This window comes from Mustelus asterias, unplaced genomic scaffold (assembly GCF_964213995.1).
Source record: "Mustelus asterias unplaced genomic scaffold, sMusAst1.hap1.1 HAP1_SCAFFOLD_216, whole genome shotgun sequence".
NCBI lineage: Eukaryota > Metazoa > Chordata > Chondrichthyes > Carcharhiniformes > Triakidae > Mustelus > Mustelus asterias.
In genome coordinates this window covers 209,102-229,399 of record NW_027590202.1, presented here as the reverse complement: position 1 = coordinate 229,399, position 20,298 = coordinate 209,102, and the positions used below count along the sequence as shown (strand labels likewise).

General features: G+C 46.0%; 2 protein-coding genes across 5 annotated transcripts in view; both read left to right on the top strand.

Moving 5' to 3' along the window:
- Window positions 1-5,788: 5,788 nt before the first annotated feature.
- LOC144485738 (uncharacterized) lies at window positions 5,789-13,707 on the top strand. 4 transcript variants are annotated; one of them, XM_078203841.1, is made up of 4 exons: window positions 5,789-5,987; window positions 6,626-6,737; window positions 6,944-7,096; window positions 12,234-13,707. In XM_078203841.1, the coding sequence occupies exon 4, from the start codon at window positions 12,343-12,345 to the stop codon at window positions 13,537-13,539; it is 1,197 nt and encodes a 398-aa protein (XP_078059967.1). In that variant the 5' UTR covers window positions 5,789-5,987; window positions 6,626-6,737; window positions 6,944-7,096; window positions 12,234-12,342; the 3' UTR covers window positions 13,540-13,707. The 4 variants fall into 4 exon arrangements, with proteins under 4 accessions (XP_078059967.1, XP_078059969.1, XP_078059970.1 ...); XM_078203843.1 differs by having other exon boundaries at window positions 5,800-5,987; window positions 6,629-6,737; window positions 12,234-13,679; XM_078203844.1 differs by lacking the exon at window positions 6,944-7,096 and having other exon boundaries at window positions 5,800-5,987; window positions 6,626-6,728; window positions 12,236-13,641.
- Window positions 13,708-19,636: 5,929 nt separating this feature from the next.
- LOC144485737 (uncharacterized) overlaps window positions 19,637-20,298 on the top strand; it is a 138,546-nt gene continuing 137,884 nt past the window's right edge. Inside the window, exon 1 of the mRNA XM_078203839.1 lies at window positions 19,637-19,880. The gene's annotated coding sequence lies outside the window, so the exon portion shown is untranslated. The remainder of the gene's footprint in view (window positions 19,881-20,298) is intronic.

Sequence of the window (20,298 nt, the reverse complement as noted above, 5' to 3'; positions counted from 1 at the left end):
TAACAACAAGAACAGCCAGAAATCAATTTCTTATCAATGGTGATCATTAATTGATGACTCAACAGTGGACACTTTTGGAGAATAAGCAATAATGGATGTATTTATTTTTACAGCCAAACACATTCTGGATGTGTCCATATCATGTTTAAAGTTTATTTATTAATGTCACAAGTAGGATTATATTAATACTGCAATAAAGTTACTGTGAAAATCCCCTCGTCGCCATACTCCGCCGCCTGTTCGGGTACACTAAGAGATAAATTTACCATGGCAATGCACCTAACCAGCACGTCGTTCAGACTGTGGGAGGAAACTGCATCAAATCCACACAGACACAGGAAGAACGTGCAAACTCCACTCAGACCCAAGCCAGGAATCGAACCCGAGTGCCTGGCGCTGTGAGGCAGCAGTGTGCCACTGTGCCACCATAAAATCATCGAATCATAGAAACCCATCGAGTCTGCACCGACCACAATCCCACCCAGGTCCTACCCCATATGCCACCCACTAATGCCTCTAACCTACGCATCTCAGGACACTAAGGGGCAACTTTAGCATGGCCAATCAACCTAACCCGCACACCTTTGGACCGTGCCACCCCGTGTGAGGTCGGTGTAGGTAAGACAGATTCCCCACCCATTTTCGAGGTTGCCAGATCGGATGTTCGGGACACAGGAGGACAACACAAGGAGACTGCTTCAGGTATAGGTGATTAATTCTCCTCTGTTATATTCCATACTCTGTGGAAAGTTGTGGAGTTAATATTATACATAATTCAGAAATAATGAGGAGATGCTTGATCCGATTAAACCCGTTTTCTAAATTCGATTTGAAATCAATTGCATAAATAAATATATGTTTAGATTGAAAACTACATTGGGAAGCTATATCCAATACTTCATGCCATTGGGTCAGTGAAACGTTGTTACCTAAAGCAAACTGTACATGGATTCCACAGAAACTCCTTCTTCAAATGGGGATTGGACAATGACTTGAAAGGGAGAAAAATCAGCTTCATGGAATGAGACGAGGAAATTGAAATGAGAACAAAGAACAGTGCAGCACAGGAACAGGCCCTTCGGCCCACCAAGCCAGCACCGACACGTCAGTTTGGTAGCTCATCATAAAACAGCTGGCATAGGTATGGTGGGTCGAAGGGCCTCTTATTGTTCTTTGCCATTGCCAACCATTTTCAATCATTACAACAATCTGAGGTCCCTATCTGCTTCAAGAAGACGACCATCATCCCTATCTGCTTCAAGAAGACGACCATCATCCCGCTACCTAAGAAAAATCAAGCAGCGTGCCTTAATAACTATCGGCCGGTGGCTCTGACATCCATCATTATGAAGTGCTTTGAAAGGTTTGTCATGGCACGAATCAATTCCAGCCTCCCGGACTACCTGGATCCACTACAGTTGCCGCAACAGGTCCACAGCAGACGGCATTTCCCTGGCCTTGCACTCAACCCTGGATCACCGAGATAACAAAGACAGACTCCTATTTATTGACTACAGCTCAGCCTTCAAAACTATTATTCCCACGAAACTCATCTCCAAACTGGGCCTGGGCCTCTGCACCTCCTCTGTGACTGGATCCTGAACTTCCTAACTCACAGACCACAATCTGTAAGGATAGACAACAACACCTCCTCCACAATCATCCTCAACACCAGTACCCAACAATGCTGTGCTCTCAGCCCCCTACTATACTCCTTATTCACCTATGACTGTGTGACCAAATTCCGCTCCAATTCGATTTTCAAGTTTGCTGACGACACCACTATAGTGGGTCGGATCTCAAACAATGATGAGACAGAGTACAGGAATGAGGTAGAGAATCTGGTGAATTGGTGCAGCAACAATAATCTCTCCTGCCATGCCAACAAAACGAAGGAGATTGTCATCGACTTCAGGAAGCGTAAAGGAGAACATGCCCCTGTCTACATCAACGGGGACGAAGTAGAAAGGGTCGAGAGCTTCAAGTTTTTAGGTGTCCAGACCACCAACTATCTGTCCTGGTTCCTCCGCCCCCCCCTTCCCCAATGCTGACACTATAGTTAAGAAAGCCCACCAACGCCTCTACTTCCTCAGAAGACTAAGGAAATTTGGCATGTCAACTACGACTCTCACCACCTTTTACAGATGTACCATAGAAAGCATTCTTTCTGGCTGTGTCACAGCTTGGCATTGCTCCTGCTCTGCTCAAGACTGCAAGGAACTACAAAAGGTCGTGAATGTGCCCAATACATCACACAAACCAGCCTCCCATCCATTGAATCTGTCTACACTTCCGCTGCCTCGGCAAAGCGGCCAGCATAATTAAGGACTCCATGTCCCCGGGCATTCTCTCTTTCAGCTTCTTCCTTCGGGAAAAAGATACAAAAGTCTGAGGTCACATACCAACCGACTCAAGAATAGCTTCTTCCCTGCTGCTGTCAGACGTTTGAAAGGACTTACCTTGCATTAAGTTGATCTTTCTCTGCACCCTAGCTATGACTGTAACACTACATTCTGCACACTCTCATTTCCTTCTCTATGAACGGTATGTTTTGCCTGTATAGCGCGCAAGAAACAATACTTTTCACTGTATGTTAATACATGTGACAATAATAAATCAAATCAAATCAAAGTCATTCTTGGATCAATATGTCTACAGCAGTCCCAATGAGTGTTGCAACATTTCAAGAGAGTTCCATTGGGTCCTACAGACGCCAGCAGTTTCTGTAGTGTAATGGTGGTTGCATTCGCCTCACACACAAAAGTCCCTCGTTCAAAACCATGCCGAAATATTATTAACATTTGTTAGGGAGGGAAGTTTACATGATTGAAATTTGTTGCTGAACATTATCCGAAACTCAATATTAAAGACATGTTATTTTTGCTCTGACCTCGGCCTCAAAATCTTTCAGCAAAATCAGAGATCTTGTATTTTTATGACGCAATGAGAGGAAATAGATGTTCCTGTTTTGACACCGTGGACATATCAGCAACTCATTCAGTCCACAACAGAATTTAATGGCTTTGTTGATGCAGACTAACAAAGTTAATCATCATCTGAACCATGTCTAATAGGATTGTGTGCTCAAAAAGGCAGACACAAGTGAAACTGTAACTGAACTAGAGGAAATGACGCACATTGCGCGGAACCATTATTTTAACATCATTCTTCAGAGTAAAGAAATAGGGATAACCACTCAGACAGTTGAGGAAATCGAGAATCAGTGCGGATGTACTGGACTTTCCTACAGCTGAACGGGATTTTGATGCCTGAGTGTTTCACACACAGAATAAAGAGGCGTCAAGTATAACTAACAAGTCATTCTTAAATCTATTCCCTTTAGAGATATTTGATTTTGTGCAAAAGCTGATTGTGGTCAATCTCAATGAAGCACCGTGACATGTGTATTACCCAGTGATTCGATTCCTTTCGTTGGTCAGTCATGTTTGCAATTCAATGTTGCCTATTTCGGAGATATTTCATTCAGAATGAGGAGATATGTAATTAATAAAAATATATTAATATTAAACATTGAACAACGAACAAATACTGGGTAGAACTGGTTGAAATTATTCGAAGGAAGATGAGAATAATGCATTAATGATTGAGCAGAAATCATTGCTTCCTTCGATATTTGCCAGACGACCGCTTTTAAAGGTTGAAGTTCAAGATAAGTTGAGAAATCAGGTTGAAAGAAACGGCTTTTGTCTTGTATTCAGTGACATGGGCTCTCAGTATAACCATTAGAACCTGCAGCAACACAGTGGAGTTCAACATTGTGGCCAGGCCAATTGGTGGTACTATGCTCTCAGTTGTTTCTGTAGTGTAGTGGTTATCATGTTCGCCCCACACGCGAAAAGCCCCCGGTTCGAAATTGGGCAGCAACATTCATTAGAGTTCTTAATTTAATGTGAGGGAAGTTTTGCATGGTCGTTGTTGCTGAACGTGTTGCGATTCTCCATGTTGCAGCCATGTTATCTTTGCTCTGAACTCAGCCACAAATGCTTTCAGCAAAATCAGCTTAATCTGAGTTTGTTTATTTGGTTTGACCTAAAAAGAGGGCAAAATCAGAAATGCTGTATTTTAAGACGCAATGAGGAAATAAATGTTTGTACTTTGACACCGTGCGCATATTAGCAACTTGTTCAGTCCATAACAGAATTTAATGGATTTATAAATGCAGACTAACATAGTTAATCACCATCTGAAACATGTGTAACAGTAGTCTGTGCTCATAAAGACAGACACAACTGAAACTGTAACTGAACTAGAGGAAATGGCGCATATTTTTAAAATTGTTCTTCATAATAAAGAAATGGGAAAACATCACTCAGGCAGATGAGTAAATCGAAACTCAGTGTAGATCTGCTGGACTTTCCTATAGATGAACGGGATTTAGGCGCCAGAATGTTTCACATGCAGAATAAAGAGGGATCAAGTATAACTCGCAAATCATTATTAAATCTTTTCCCTTTAAAGATATTTGATATTGTTTAAAAGCTGACTGTCTCAAATGGGATGTGTATTACCCAGTGACTCGATTTCTTTTATTGGTCAGTCATGTTTGCAATTCAATGTTGCATATTCCCGAGATATTCAATTCAGAATGAAGACGTATGTATTAAATACATGTATTAATATTTAATAGCGAATAACAAAACAAATATTGAGTAACTAGCCAACGATTCAAGTCTGGATGACCCTTCGTCAGAGCTAAGAGCAAAGAAAAGCAGAAAAAAGTTAAATTATGAGGGTGGAAGTGGGGTGCTGTGATTGGACAAAGGGAATGCAAATGAGGATAAAGACAGCGCAGAGAGATGCTAAAAATGTCCATTAAGCGATCAGAATAGCAGAGCAGAGGTAAAGGTGGTTAAGGCAGTTGCCCTGAAAGAGGAGTGAGGGGGGGGGGGGGGGGGAGAGGCAAGAAGGAGAGCAGGAATGAAGAAATGGTAAAATGGAAGTGAGAAAGAGGTATGATAAAAAAGAAGAAACAGAATGAAATAAAATAAATGGAAAGGGGATAAAGGTGGAGGGGAGAGTCATGCTCTGAAGTTGTTGAACTCAATGTTTAGTCCAGAAGGCTGTAAAGTGCCCAATTGGAAGATGAGGTGCTGTTGCTCCAGTTTGCGTTGGGGTTCACTGGAACATTGCAAAAGGACGGACAAGTGGACAAGGGGAACCCTGTCCTCTTTCTGGGAGGGAGAGGAGGGGGTGCGAGCAGTGGCCTGGGGGATGAGTTGGACACAGTCAGGAGCCCTGTCAACCATAGTGGGTGGACTCCGCACAGTAACCCAAGGCAAGAATCAAATCCAGGTCTCAAGCACTGTAATGTAAGGCAGCAATGCTAACCACTGTTCCACCCGGAAGGATCAGCCTGGTGGTAGCTTTACTCATGATATCCAGTTGCACTGGAGGTAGAATGGGAAGGGAAATAAAAGTAAAATACTGCGGATGTTGGAATTGGGAAATTTAAACTGAAAATACTGGATAAACTCAGCAGACCTGGCGACATCTGTGGAGAAACCTATTAACAATGGATTCTTATGATTTTGGTTGCTGAATGAGGAGACAAGGTCCTTTCGGTTTTATTGACGTTTTATGCGGCGTTACGGTTGAAGCGATAAAAGCAATATTTTAAATATCTCTGATATTAAGTGATGTCCATCTTTGTGTGGGGCAGACGTCCTCCGTTTGGACGGAAGATGAAGAACCAATGTGCCCTTAACAAAGATGGCGGCGATGTGGGGGGCGGGGCAATGGGCAGTGTACGCAGAACGGGGAGGAGGTTGGGATCGCACATGCGCATTGCAGCGGGAGTGTTTTGTTGACGGAAGCGCGCGGGTTCTTCTCCGGATCGGAATCAGATTTGAAAGGGGGGGACGGTTAACGGTGGCAGGCGTTGCCATGGCGGCAGGGGCGGGGCTCGCCAACAGCGCGCGCTGGCAGAATTGGACCCTCGAGCTCAACCTGAGTGACAGCAGCAGCAGGTGCGGAGGCCGCGCGGGGAGCCGGGGGCTCGAGTACGCGGCAAGCCGGGTCAGTCCGCCTCTCCAGCGGAGGCGACCTGGGGATGTGGCACCAACTCAAAACTTCCCAACCCCAGGTTTTTCACGTCTCTTTTACCCCTCACCGAGCTCCTCAGCACAAAGCAGCCCTTCAAATCCCCCAGAAATCACTCAGACCCCACTTGGCATCTTTTCCCCAGGTCATGACCCTGAGATGCCATCTTGGTTTCAGCCCCTCCACCTGATCAGGTGCCAACTGCGGTGGTGGTTGGAGGAACGATTGCTCGTTTCCAGGGCCGGGTGCTGAACTGGATCTCTCTCAATAACCTTCAGTTTGTTTTCAAGATACAATTTGGTACATCTGGTGATTTGTCGCTTTGTCCCTAAATGGAGGGCAAGCGGATTGGCACCCTGATTATCAATTCACACTAAATCCACTTCTGCATCTCTCCATTCCCCTGGCAGTTTGGTACACACAATAGCAGTGTGTGTCTGAGGTTTGCCCAAGCTTTAGTTCATGCTGGCACTATTGCCACCACGTTGGGGTCCTCAACAGAGAGACTCCTTCTTTAAAGAAGGTCTTGAAAGGGTGACCAATTTGTGTTTTCTGTTTCTCACAGGAGCCGTGATCAACAGTGTGGCCAGAGAGACTCCATGTGCCCAGTCGCATATTCGGACAAACAGCTACCGGACATCCGCGTCCAAGAAACAGACCGGATCCTGGTTGAGAAAGTAAGTTGGATTTGAATGTGTCTTTAGTGGGTGGCTGACAACGCCCCTGGTTTGTCCACGGTGGTCAAGTACCTTGGTGAACCACAGCAGCCTGTGTGATAAAGGGTTAATCGTCATCCTTACTTCCAGGCCTGGGTATAAGATCAGTATATGGCCTCCCCTAACCGGCTCCCTTTACTGATACCCTGCTCACTTTCTGTTTTCAGCGCTGCTGGGACATCGCCTTGGGCCCATTGAAACAGCTGCCCATGAATCTGTTCATCATGTAAATGACTGGCAACACAATCTCCATCCTCCCTATCATGATGTGTGCATGATGGCCTGGAGACCCATACAGGCCTTGATGTCCATGTCTGCAAGTGAGTATTGTATTGAATCGACAGCTCAGAAACAGCTCTGAACCGGCATTACTTGAGTGCAGCTTAGAATATAATTCTGGGAGTTGGGTAATTAAGGGAGTTAGGGAAGGAAGGGAAAGGGGTGCCCTTTTGCTTTCTAACTTTCTCAGCCTTTGGGAAGTGATCTTACTCTTCTACAGGAGAAGAAGCTAGATTTTTGGTGAGTATCTGCTCAGTAACTAAAATTTATTCTGTTCCTAAGGATCAAAATAGTATAGCAACAGGTGGTAAGGTTAATAAAATACTTAAAAACAAAAATAAATTATCATTGGATAAAAGAAACAGTTTATTAGTACACAATCAAGCTGCAGCATTTGGGAGTTCCTGGGTGTCACTTTGATCCAGGGCAAACAGGCATAGAGGTTTACAGCATGGAAACAGACCCTTCGGCCCAACTTGTCCATGCCACCCTTTTTTTAAAACCCCTGAGCTAGTCCCAATTGTCTGCATTTCGCCTATATCCCTCTATACCCATTTTACCCATGTAACTGTCTAAATGCTTTTTAAAATACAAAATTGTACCCCCCTCTACTACTACCTCTGGCAGATTCTTCCAGACACTCATCACCCTCTGTGCGAAACAATTGCCCCTCTGGACACTTTTCTAACTCTCCCCTCTTACCTTAAACCTATGCCCTCTAGTTTTAGATTCCCCTACCTTTGGGAAAAGATATTGACTATCGAGCTGACCTATGCCCCTCATTATTTTATAGGCCTCTAGAACATCATCCTCAGCCTCCTCAGCTCCAGAGAAAAAAGTTCCAGTCTATCCAGCCTCTCCTTATTACTCAAACCATCAAGTCCGGTAGCATCCTAGTAAATCTCTTCTGCACTCTTTCTAGTTTAATAATATCCTTTCTATAATAGGGTGACCAGAACTGTACACAGTATTCCAAGTGTTGCCTTACCAATGTCTTGGACAACTTCAACAAGATGTCCCAACTCCTGTATTCAATGTTCTGACCAATGAAACCAAGCATGCCGAATGTCTTCTTCACCACTCTGTCCACCTGTGACTCCACTTTCAAGGAGCTATGAACATGTACCCTTCAATCTCTTTGTTCTGTAACTCTCCCCAACGCCTCCCATTAACTGAGTAAGTCATACATAGAACATAGAACAGTACAGCACAGAACAGGCCCTTCGGCCCACGATGTTGTGCCGAGCTTCATCCGAAACCAAGATCAAGCTATCCCACTCCCTATCATCCTGGTGTGCTCCATGTGCCTATCCAATAACCGCTTAAATGTTCCTCAAGTGTCTGACTCCACTATCACTGCAGGCAGTCCATTCCACATCCCAGCCACTCTCTGAGTAAAGAACCTACCTCGGACATCCTTCCTATATCTCCCACCATGAACCCTATAGTTATGCCCCCTTGTAATAGCTCCAGCCACCCGAGGAAATAGTCTTTGAACGTTCACTCTATCTATCCCCTTCATAATTTTATAAACCTCTATTAAGTCTCCCCTCAGCCTCCTCCGCTCCAGAGAGAACAGCCCTAGCTCCCTTACCCTTTCCTCATAAGACCTACCCTCCAAACCAGGCAGCATCCTGGTAAATCTCCTCTGCACTCTTTCCAGCGCTTCCACGTCCTCCTTATAGTGAGGTGACCAGAACTGCACACAATATTCCAAATGTGGTCTCACCAAGGTCCTGTACAGTTGCAGCATAACCCCACGGCTCTTAAACTCCAACCCCCTGTTAATAAAAGCTAACACACTATAGGCCTTCTTCACAGCTCTATCCACTTGAGTGGCAACCTTCAGAGATCTGTGGATATGGACCCCAAGATCTCTCTGTTCCTCCACAGTCTTCAGAACCCTACCTTTGACGTTGTAATCCACATTTAAATTTGTCGTACCAAAATGAATCACCTCACATTTATCAGGGTTAAACTCCATCTGCCATTTTTCAGCCCAGCTTTGCATCCTATCTATGTCTCTTTGCAGTGTACAACAGCCCTCCACCTCATCCACTACTCCACCAATCTTGGTGTCATCAGCAAATTTACTGATCCACCCTTCAGCCCCCTCCTCTAGTCATTCATAAAAATCACAAATAGCAGAGGACCAAGCACTGATCCGTGTGGCACTCCGCTAGCAACCTGCCTCCAATCCGAAAATTTTCCATCCACAACCACCCTCTGTCTTCGATCAGATAGCCAGCTACCTATCCAATCGGCCAACTTTCCCTCTATCCCACACCTCCTCACTTTCATCATAAGCCGACTATGGGGGACCTTATCAAACGCCTTACTAAAATCCATGTATATGACATCAACTGCCCTACCTTCATCAACACACTTAGTTACCTCCTCAAAAAATTCTATCAAATTTGTGAGGCATGACATGCCCTTCACGAATCCGTGCTGACTATCCCGGATTAATCCGCATCTTTCTAAATGGTCGTAAATCCCATCCCTCAGGACCTTTTCCATCAACTTACCAACCACCGAAGTAAGACTAACCGGCCAATAATTACCAGGGTCATTTCTATTCCCTTTCTTAAACAGAGGAACAACACCCGCCACTCTCCAGTCCTCTGGCACCATCCCCGTGGACAGTGAGGACCCAAAGATCAAAGCCAAAGGCTCTGCAATCTCATCCCTTGCCTCCCAAAGAATCCTAGGATATATTTCATCAGGCCCAGGGGACTTATCGACCTTCAGTTTATTCAAAACTGCCAGTACATCCTCCCTCCGAACATCTACTTCCTCCAGCCGATTAGCCTGTAACACCTTCTCTTCCTCAAAAACATGGCCCCTCTCCTTGTTGAACACTTAAGAAAAGTATTCATTCATCACCTCTCCTATCTCTACTGACTCCATACACAAGTTCCCACTGCCGTCCTTGACCGGCCCCAGCCTCACCCTGGTCATTCTTTTATTCCTCACATAAGAGTAAAAAGCCTTGGGGTTTTCCTTGATCCGACCCGCCAAGGACTTCTCATGTCCCCTCTAGCTCTCCTAAGCCCCTTTTTCAGCTCATTCCTTGCTAACTTGTAACCCTCAATCGAGCCATCTGAACCTTGTTTCCTCATCCCTACAGAAGCTTCCCTCTTCCTTTTTGCAAGACATTCCACCTCTTTTGTGAACCATGGTTCCCTCACTCGGCCATTTCCTCCCTGCCTGACAGGAACATACCTATCAAGGACACACAGTATTTGTTCCTTGAAGAAGTTCCACTTTTCATTAGTTCCTTCCCCTGACAGTTTCTGTTCCCATCTTATGCCCCCTAATTCGTGCCTAATCGCATCATAATTACCTCTCCCCCAATTGTAATCCTTGCCCTGCCGCATGGCCCTATCCTTCTCCATTGCAAGAACAAAAGACACCGAATTGTGGTCACTATCTCCAAAGTGCTCTCCCACAACCAAATCTAACACTTGGCCCGGTTCATTTCCCAGTACCAAATCCAATGTGGCCCCACCTCTTGTCGGCCTATCCACATATTGTGTCAGGAAACCCTCCTGCACACACTGCACAAAAACTGCACCATCCGAACTATCCAAACTACAAAGGTACCAATCAATATTTGGAAAGTTAAAGTCCCCCATGACAACTACCCTGTGACCCCCGCACCTATCCATAATCTTCTTCGCAATTTCTTCCTCCACCTGGTTTCAGCAGCAGATGATCTGAGGCCAGGACAAAGTGGGGCCATGTCACTGAGGTGGAAATAGGTAGTGTAGGTGGTGATGTGGCAAATAGAGTTAAATACAGATCAGTGTGAGGTGTTGCATCATGGGAAGTCAAATCAAGGTAGAACTTTCACGGTGAATGGGAGGACCTCAGAGAGTATCATGGAACAGAGGGACCTTGGAGTTCAGGTGCACGGTTCTCTTAAGATGGCGTCACGTGTAGATAGGGCAGTGAAGAAGGCTTTTGACATGCTGGCCTTTATCAGTCAGGGCATTGAGTATAGAAGTTGGGAAGTTATGTTGCAGTTGTACAGGACTTTGGTGAGGCTGCACCTGGAATATTGTGTTCAGTTTTGGTCACCTTGATTTGGAAAGATGTTACTAAACTGGAGAGAGTGCAGAAGAGATTTACAAGGATGTTGCCAGGACTCAAGTTGTAGGGAGAGATTGGATGAGTTAGGACTTTTTTCTTTGGAGCGTAGGAGACTGAGGGGTGATCTTATAGAGGTGTGTAAGATCATGAGAGGCATGGATAGGTTGAATGCACTCAGTCTTTTTCCCAGGGTTGGGGAATTAAGAATTAGAGGGCATAAGCTTAAGTAAAGAGGAGAAAGAATGAATGGGAACCTGAGGAGCAGCTTTTTTACACAGAGGTGGTACGTATGTGGAATGAGCGGCCGGAGGAAGTGGTTGAGGCAGGGACATTGTCAACATTTAAAAGGCATTTGGACAGATACATGGATAGGAAAGGTTTAGAGGGTTATGGGCCAAATGGAGTTCGCTCACATGGGCATTTTTGGTGGGCATGGACCAGTTTGGGCCGAAGGGCCTGTCTCCGTGCTGTAGATTCTATGAGGATATGTTTGGAAGCTCAGTTTGAAGTGAAACATGTCACTGAGGTTGTGAATACTCCGGTTCAGCCTCAGACAGTCGCAATGGGGACAGATGGAGTCAGTGGTTAGGAAGTGGAATTTGTTGCAGGGCTGAAGATGATAGCCTTCATCTTCCAATATTTAACAAAGGCAATTACTGCTCATCCAGTCCTGGATGTCAGACAAGGGAGGATGGTGTATGAAATTGGAGGGAATTTGGAGATGATGGTGTTCACATACACCTCTTACCCTGATCCTTCTCGGTGGGCAGGTTAACGGTTTTAAGGTTCAAATCTCTGGTTGAGTTGTAGATACATAAAGTCCCTCCTTTGCCCCCACCTCTCTCTCCATCCATTGAGGCCAGAGCCTTGTGTAGACCCAGACTGGATGGCAGATTCCCTTCCCTGAAAGGCATTAGTGAACCAGTTGGGTTTTTGTGACAATCCAGCAGTTTCCATGGTAACTTTTTCCTGGTGCCGGCCCCACAAATGACCAGATTCATTCAGCTCAATTTGACAACCTGCCTTTGTGTTTTTGTGGGATCTCTCTCACTCCCTCTTTTCTGTTTTGAATCAATTTCACAGAGTTTTAGAAGGGGAGGATTTGCAGTCAGGAAACTCAAACCAAACATCAAATCAGGATCTGACTGAGTCGCCCAATTTATCGTAACCTGAATATAACTGAACCTTGAGCATGGAAGGAAAAAGCACCGTTCACAGTGGGGTGAAACTGTACACGTGTTCTGTGTGTGGACAAGGATTTAGACAATCATCTGGCCTGTCAGGACACAAGTGCAGTCACACTGAGGAGAAACCGTGGAAATGTGGGGAAGGATTCAGAGACCTGTCTGAGCTGGAAATTCACCAATACAGTAACACTGGGGAGAGGCTGTTCACCTGCTCTGAGTGTGGGAGAGGATTCACTCAGTCATCCACCCTGCTGACACACCAGCGAGTTCACACTGGAGAGAGGCCATTTATCTGCTCCGAGTGTGGAAAGGGATTCACTCAATCATCTAACCTGCTGACACACCAGCGCACTCACACTCGGGAGAAACCATTCACCTGCTCTGAATGTGGGATGCGATTCACTCAGTCATTCAACCTGCTGAGACACCAGCGGGTTCACAAGGGAGAGAGGCCATTCACCTGCTCCGAGTGTGGGAAGGGATTCACTCAATCATCTACCCTGCAGACACACCAGCGAGTTCACACAGAGGAAAGACCATTTAAATGCCCAGAATGTGACAAGTGCTATAAAAGTTTAAAGGAAGTGATGTTCCATCAGCGTGTTCACACTGAGGAGAGACCATTTAAATGCCCAGACTGCGAGAAGTGCTATAGAGGTTCCAGGGAACTAATGTTCCATCAACGTGTTCACACTGATGAGAGACCGTTCAGGTGCTCTCACTGTGGGACTGGGTTCAGGTGGTCATCTCAACTCACTGAACACCAGCGAATTCACACTGGGGAGAGGGCGTTCACCTGCACTGACTGTGGGAAGGGATTCACTCGGACATCACACCTCATGGCACATCAGCAAGTTCACACCGATGAGAGACCGTTCAAATGTCCAGATTGTTGGAAGTGCTGTAAAAGTTCCAGCAATCTAGTGTCCCATCAACGTGTTCACAGTGAGGAGAGACCTTTTAAATGTCCAGACTGCGGGAAATGCTATAAAAGCTGCAGCGATCTGATGTCTCATCAACGTGGCCACACTGATGAGAGACCGTTCAAGTGCACTCACTGCGGGACTGGGTTCAGGCGACCATCCCAACTCACTGTCCACCAGCGAATTCACACTGGGGAGAGGCCGTTCACCTGCTCCAAATGTGGAAAGGGATTCACTCAGAAATACAACCTGTTGAGCCATCAGCGAGTTGACAAGTGACTGCTGGAGTTTGATTCTGCTGTTTATCACAAATCACAAACATGTTGATTGTGGTCATTCGCCTCTGATGTAAATAAATTTGAGCCCGCAAATAAATACTAATGTCCTGGATGAAAGTCAAATCAATCTGCTTTTATGTTAAACAAACAATCTGTTGAAACTTTTTATTCTCTCAAGTTTGTTCCTTTTAAATGGCTCTCCCTCTCCCCTGTCTCCTCCATCCTGACCCCCAACAAAAAGTGTGATGAAGTCATGGAGCTTCTTTGTTACTAGGATTGAGCCAACCCATTCAGCTGCCCCTGCTGCTTCCCTCTCTTCCACCCTCCCACTGAGCCAAACTAATGTGTCTAAAGCCTTTCCCTGTCTGAGCCCCGAACCCACATCTTTCAACAGTTTCTTTCCTGTTTTGCCCTGACTCTATTTCCACTAAATTGCTGACCATCCAACTTCCCCATATTGGCTGATATTGTTAATGATTCTCTCCCTCTCTTCTGGTTTTGTTCCTCTCACTTTTAAATACACAAATATCACCCTTTCTGAAAAAATACCCTTTTGATCCCACTTTGCTTGCAAATTATGGCCCCATCTCCAGCCTCCCTTTCCTCTCCAAAGTCTTTGAACTTGGTGTCTCCCAAGGAGACTTTTGGTCTCCTACTTGGGCAGCAAGGTGGCATGGTGGTTCGCACTGCTGCCTCACAGATCCAGACATCTGAGTTCAATTTCAACCTGTGTGGAGCAAGCATATTCTTTCTGTGTCTGTGTGGATTTCCTCCGTGTGCTCCGGTTTCTTCCACACTCCAAAGATGTGCAGGCGAGGTGGAATGGCCATGCTAAATGTATGGGATTACGGGTATAGGGTGGGGAGAGGGACAGCAGATTTCCTTCCCCAGAGGATGTTAGTGAGCAATCAGCAATGGTTTCATGGTCAGAACATTGCCCTGGGTCTCTGGGTTACTGCTCCAGTGACAATATCACTATGCCACTGCCTCCTCAATGTACACACAGAGGGAAAAGGCCATTCACCTGCTCCATGTGGGAAAGAATTTGTGCATCCAATTTGAAGGGCTGTGATCACAATAACCTCAGTCTTCCGGACTGTTGTGGTTGTGGTGGATATTTAGTAAGGATACTACAACTGTTGTGGAGAATCAAAGACACAGCTCCAGTCTGATACAGACCTTGTTCATAAAACCAAAACCTGATCACATAAACCCCAGTGCAATCTAACAGTGATTTGTCTTTCTCAGGTCATTTGGACACGACCTCTCACCTGACAAGTACATGGGATTCTTTCAGACTGAAACATCCCAGACAAGTGATAATTATGAAAATTCAGGATATGAATGCCTTTTCTTTGTAATTCCAAATTCATCCACTCTTAACCATAAGACCATGAGACATAGGAGCAGAATTAGGCCACTCGTCCCATCGAGTCTGCTCCGCCATTTAATCATGGCTGATACTTTTCTCATCCCTATTCTCCTGCCTTTTCCACATAACCCCTGATCCCCTTATTAATCAAGAACCTATCTATCTCTGTCTTAAAGACACTCAATGACCTGGCCTCCACAGCCTTCTGTGGCAAAGAGTTCCACAGATTCACCAATCTCTGGCTGAAGAAATTCCTCCTAATCTCTGTTTAAAGGATCGTCCCTTTAGCCTGAGGTTGTGCCCTCTTTCGCCTGAGGTTGTGCCCTAGAGTATTCTGGTTAACACACTGGAATACTCCCTTGGCCATTTCGGATAATGTCACTGCAGTATATGGGATCTGCAGAAACATTCAACTAAATTCTACCAGGCACCTGATATGCTTAACTGTGGAAACCCTTTTCCATTAAGGTCTCAGATTACTACAGCAGATATGCATTGTTCTGACTCTACCAGCTGGGCTGTGGAATTAATTGAATAGATCTTCCAGAGAGCCAGCAGAGACATAATGGGCCAAATGGTTTCTATTTGCGCTGTATCATTCTCGAAAAGAGTGAATATTCAGTATCAGGGACAGAGAGAAGAACCAGTGACTGTGCGATTGAACCCAACCAGAATCAGTGCCATAAAAGGAGTGAGAGGGGAAACGGTATAAAAGCTTTGAAACCATTGCATGGTCCTGCAGCAGAACTTTGAGAAATGGAGCACAGCAGATCACCAATTCTCAATATTTCATTAATTTACCTCAAATGCTAACAATGTTATTTTGAATTAACTGTATGAGGTTTCAATGGCGGTTATTACCCAGCATCCTTTGCGGGTGTGAAAGTGCCCTATTCACTCCACAGGAGCCCAGTACGCAGGCGCAACGTTGTATCTGGGGCATGCGCAGTGCCACTTTGCTCGGAGCCCTGCGAGTGTGGAGATGCTTATTTCAAGGGGTGAGAATCGGTGGGGCGGAGGGAGGAATGGAGCCGGGAGTCGGGGTGGGGAGGGAACAGAGGCTTCATAAACATCTGCTGTAGGTTGCAAGGCCTGAATAAGAGCCTTCCGGTCCCGGGTTTGCAGCTGCGGGGATTTTATCCGGGATCAGGCCCAGTGCCGCGGCCGCCATCTTTGTTTAGCAGGGAGCGGAGCGCATGCGCGGCCAGTGGGCGGAGCTTCAGGATTTGGGTGACCAGAAGAGACAATGTTTGAGTCATTGACTGACAGGCCGGGTTAATGGATGCTGCCTTTCACCGTCTCAATTTGGAGTGGCGGCTCGCCGTCTTTTATACACTTTAATCATACAGACATTAGCGGTACTTCGTAGTTAGCTTTGGGTGGTTACCTGTATTTAGACAATTGGGCTCCCCCAGCAACAATTGACCTCCAATCGCATTCCTTCAAAAACAACCGTTAACAAAAACCCACAAGTTTCGGTTCCACTTTATCTGAAGCTAAGCTGACCATCTGGACCTCGTGGTCTGGTTTTTTATGTCTGTTCCCTATTTTTTATACAATAACAGGATGTAGCTCAAACGAGTACAGGCTCGTTGATCTAGGGGTATGATTCTCGCTTAGGGTATCGCTGTCCATTAACATGCGAGAGGTCCCGGGTTCAAATCCCGGACAAGCCCATGAGGGCATTTGATTCTTTGGCACGAATATCCTGGCTGGGAGTTTTGCTAGTGCAGTTCGGGGGGGTTTAAACTAGTATGGCGGGGGGAGGGGATCAAAATATTAGGTCTACAAGTGTAGAGGCTGGGGACGAGCTTGGGGCTGGGACAAGGCTGGCAAAGAAGAAGAGCACTCTGGGGGAGGATGACCTCACTGGGCCTGGAGGTCTGGAGTGCTTATACTTCAATGCAAGGAGCGTAGCAGGTAAGACAGATGAACTTAGGGCCTTAATGCGAGGAATTTGGATGTGGTTGCGGTGACAGAGACTTGGTTGAAAGAGGGACAGGACTGGCAGCTGAATATTCCGGGGTACAAGTGTTTTAGGCGAGACAGAGGAGGGGCCAAAAGAGGTGGGGGAGTAGCAGTATTAGTTGGAGAGCATATTACAGCGGTGCAGAGGGAGGACAATTCAGAGGGGTCGTGTAACGAGTCACTCTGGGTGGAGCTTAGAAACAGGAAGGGCGCAGTCACTATGTTGGGGGTGTACTACAGGCCCCCCAACAGCCCAAGGGAAGTGGAAGAACGGATATGTCAGGAAATACTGGATAGGTGCAGGAAAAATAGGGTTGTTGTAGTGGGAGACTTCAATTTCCCTGGTATAGACTGGAAATCGCTGAAAGCAGGGACTCTGAATGGGGAGGAATTTGTAAAATGCGTACAGGAGGGTTCTTTGGAACAATATGTAGATAGCCCGACTAGAGAGGGGGCTATACTGGACCTCGTACTGGGGAATGAGCCCGGTCAGGTCTTCAAAGTTTCGGTAGGGGAACATGTGGCAAATAGTGACCACAATTCTGTTAGCTTTAGGATAGTGATGGAAAAGGATGAGTGGTGTCCCAAGGGTAAGGTGTTGGATTGGGGGAAGGCTAACTTTAGTGGGATTAGGCAGAAATTGGCAGCTCTTGATTGGAAGAGGCTGTTTGAGGGTAAATCCACATCTGGCATGTGGGAGTCTTTTAAGGAACAGTTGTTAGGGCTACAGGACAGGCATGTGCCTGTTAAAAAGAAGGATAGGAAGGGTAGGATTCGAGAACCGTGGATAACCAGGGAAATTGAGGGACTGGTCAAAAAGAAAAGAGAGGCGTATGGTAGGTCCAGGCAGCTAAAAACGGAGGGAGCTCTGGAGGAGTACAAAGAAAGTAGGAAAGAACTCAAACGGGGAATTAGAAGAGCAAAAAGGGGTCACGAAATGTTCTTGGCAGACAGGATTAAGGAGAATCCCAAGGCATTTTATTCATACGTCAGGGAAAAAATCGGACCTCTCAGGGACAAAAGTGGGGAATTATGCTTGGAGCCCAAAGAAGTAGGGGAGATCCTAAATGAATACTTTGCGTCAGTATTCACAAAGGAGAGGGATGTGTTGACTGGGAGTGTCTCGGAGGGGAGTGTTGAACCGTTGGAGAAAATCTCCATTACAAAGGAGGAAGTGTTAGGTTTGTTAGAGAATTTAAAGACTGACAAATCCCCAGGGCCTGATGGAATCTATCCAAGGCTGCTCAGGGAGACGAGAGATGAAATCGATGGGCCTCTGACGCAAATCTTTGTCTCGTCACTGGACGCAGGTGAGGTCCCAGAGGATTGGAGGATAGCTAATGTGGTCCCGTTATTTAAGAAGGGTAGGAAGGATAACCCGAGTAATTATAGGCCGGTGAGCTTGACGTCCGTGGTGGGGAAGTTGTTGGAGAAGATTCTTAGAGATAGGATGTATGCGCATTTAGAAAGGAATAAACTCATTAACGATAGTCAGCATGGTTTTGTGAGAGGGAGGTCATGCCTCACTAACCTGGTGGAGTTTTTTGAAGAAGTGACCAGAATGGTTGACGAGGGAAGGGCCGTGGATGTCGTCTATATGGACTTTAGTAAAGCGTTTGACAAAGTCCCTCATGGTAGGCTGGTGAAAAAGGTTGGATCTCATGGGATAAAGGGGGAGGTGGCTAGATGGGTGGAGAACTGGCTTGGTCACAGAAGACAGAGGGTGGTAGTGGAAGGGTCTTTTTCCGGCTGGAGGCCTGTGACTAGTGGTGTTCCGCAGGGCTCTGTATTGGGACCTCTGCTGTTTGTGATTTATATAAATGATCTGGAAGAAGGTGTAACTGGGGTGATCAGTAAGTTTGCAGACGACACAAAATTGGCAGGACTTGCAGATAGTGAGGAGCATTGTCAGAAGCTACAGAAGGATATAGATAGGCTGGAAATTTGGGCAAAGAAATGGCAGATGGAGTTCAATCCTGATAAATGTGAAGTGATGCATTTTGGTAGAAATAATGTAGGGAGGAGTTATATGATAAATGGCAGAACCATAAAGGGTGTAGATACGCAGAGGGACCTGGGTGTGCAAGTCCACAGATCCTTGAAAGTGACGTCACAGGTGGAGAAGGTGGTGAAGAAGGCATATGGCATGCTTGCCTTTATAGGACGGGGCATAGAGTATAAAAGTTGGAGTCTGATGTTGCAGATGTATAGAACGTTGGTTCGGCCGCATCTGGAATACTGCGTCCAGTTCTGGTCACCACACTACCAGAAGGACGCGGAGGCTTTGGAGAGAGTACAGAGGAGGTTTACCAGGATGTTACCTGGTATGGAGGGGCTTAGTTATGAGGAGAGATTGGGTAAACTGGGGTTGTTCTCCCTGGAAAGACGGAGGATGAGAGGAGACTTAATAGAGGTGTATAAAATTATGAAAGGTATAGATAGGGTGAACGGTGGGAATCTTTTCCCCAGGTCAGTGGTGACGTTCACGAGGGGTCATAGGTTCAAGGTGAAGGGGGGGAGGTTTAACACAGATATCAGGCGGACATATTTTACACAGAGGGTGGTGGGGGCCTGGAATGCGCTGCCAGGCAAGGTGGTGGAGGCGGACACACTGGGAACGTTTAAGACTTATCTACACAGCCATATGAACGGAGTGGGAATGGAGGGATACAAAAGAATGGTCTAGTTTGGACCAGGGGGCGGCGCGGGCTTGGAGGGCTGAAGGGCCTGTTCCTGTGCTGCATTGTTCTTTGTTAGTTCGTTATTTACTCAGCAACAGAATGATCTTTGTTAACCACAGGATAAGTGCTGGGTGCAGCCGGTCCCTGTAGTCACGTACGCATTAACTTTCAAAGGTCACAGTCTTAATTTCACTCCAACAATCACATCTCATTTATCTAAAATCCAATGAGCACAGATGCACCCTGCCTAACCTTTCCTCATAAAACAGACCCCTTCATGACCGAAATCAGCTCATGAACCTTGTCTGAATTGCTTCCAATGTAAGTATATTCCATCTTAAGTAATCTTATGCTAGAAAACAGGAGGGGAGAATGCTATATATTTATATTCAGGTCTGACAAATGACTGTTGGGGGTGACACACTGGTTAGCGCTTCTGTCTCATAGCGCCAGAGACACGGTTCAATTCCAGCCTCGGGTGATTGTCTGTATGGAGTTTGCACATTCTCCCTCTGTCTGTGTGGGTTTCCTCTGGGTGCTCTGGTTTCCTCCCACACTCCAAAGAGTGGGTTGATCGACTATGCTATATTGTCCCTTTGTGTCCCAAGATGAGGGGGAAGGAAAGGATTAGTGATGTACGTACATCAGGTTACAGGGATAGGGCCTGAGTAAAGGTGCTCTGTTAGAAACTTGGTGCAGACTCGATGGGCTAAAAGGCCTCCTTCTGCACTGCAGAGAT

What these genes read in the sequence shown, in the direction of transcription:
- LOC144485738 (XM_078203841.1), top strand. Translation starts at nt 12,343, where the DNA reads ATGGAAGGAAAAAGCACCGTTCACAGTGGGGTGAAACTGTACACGTGT.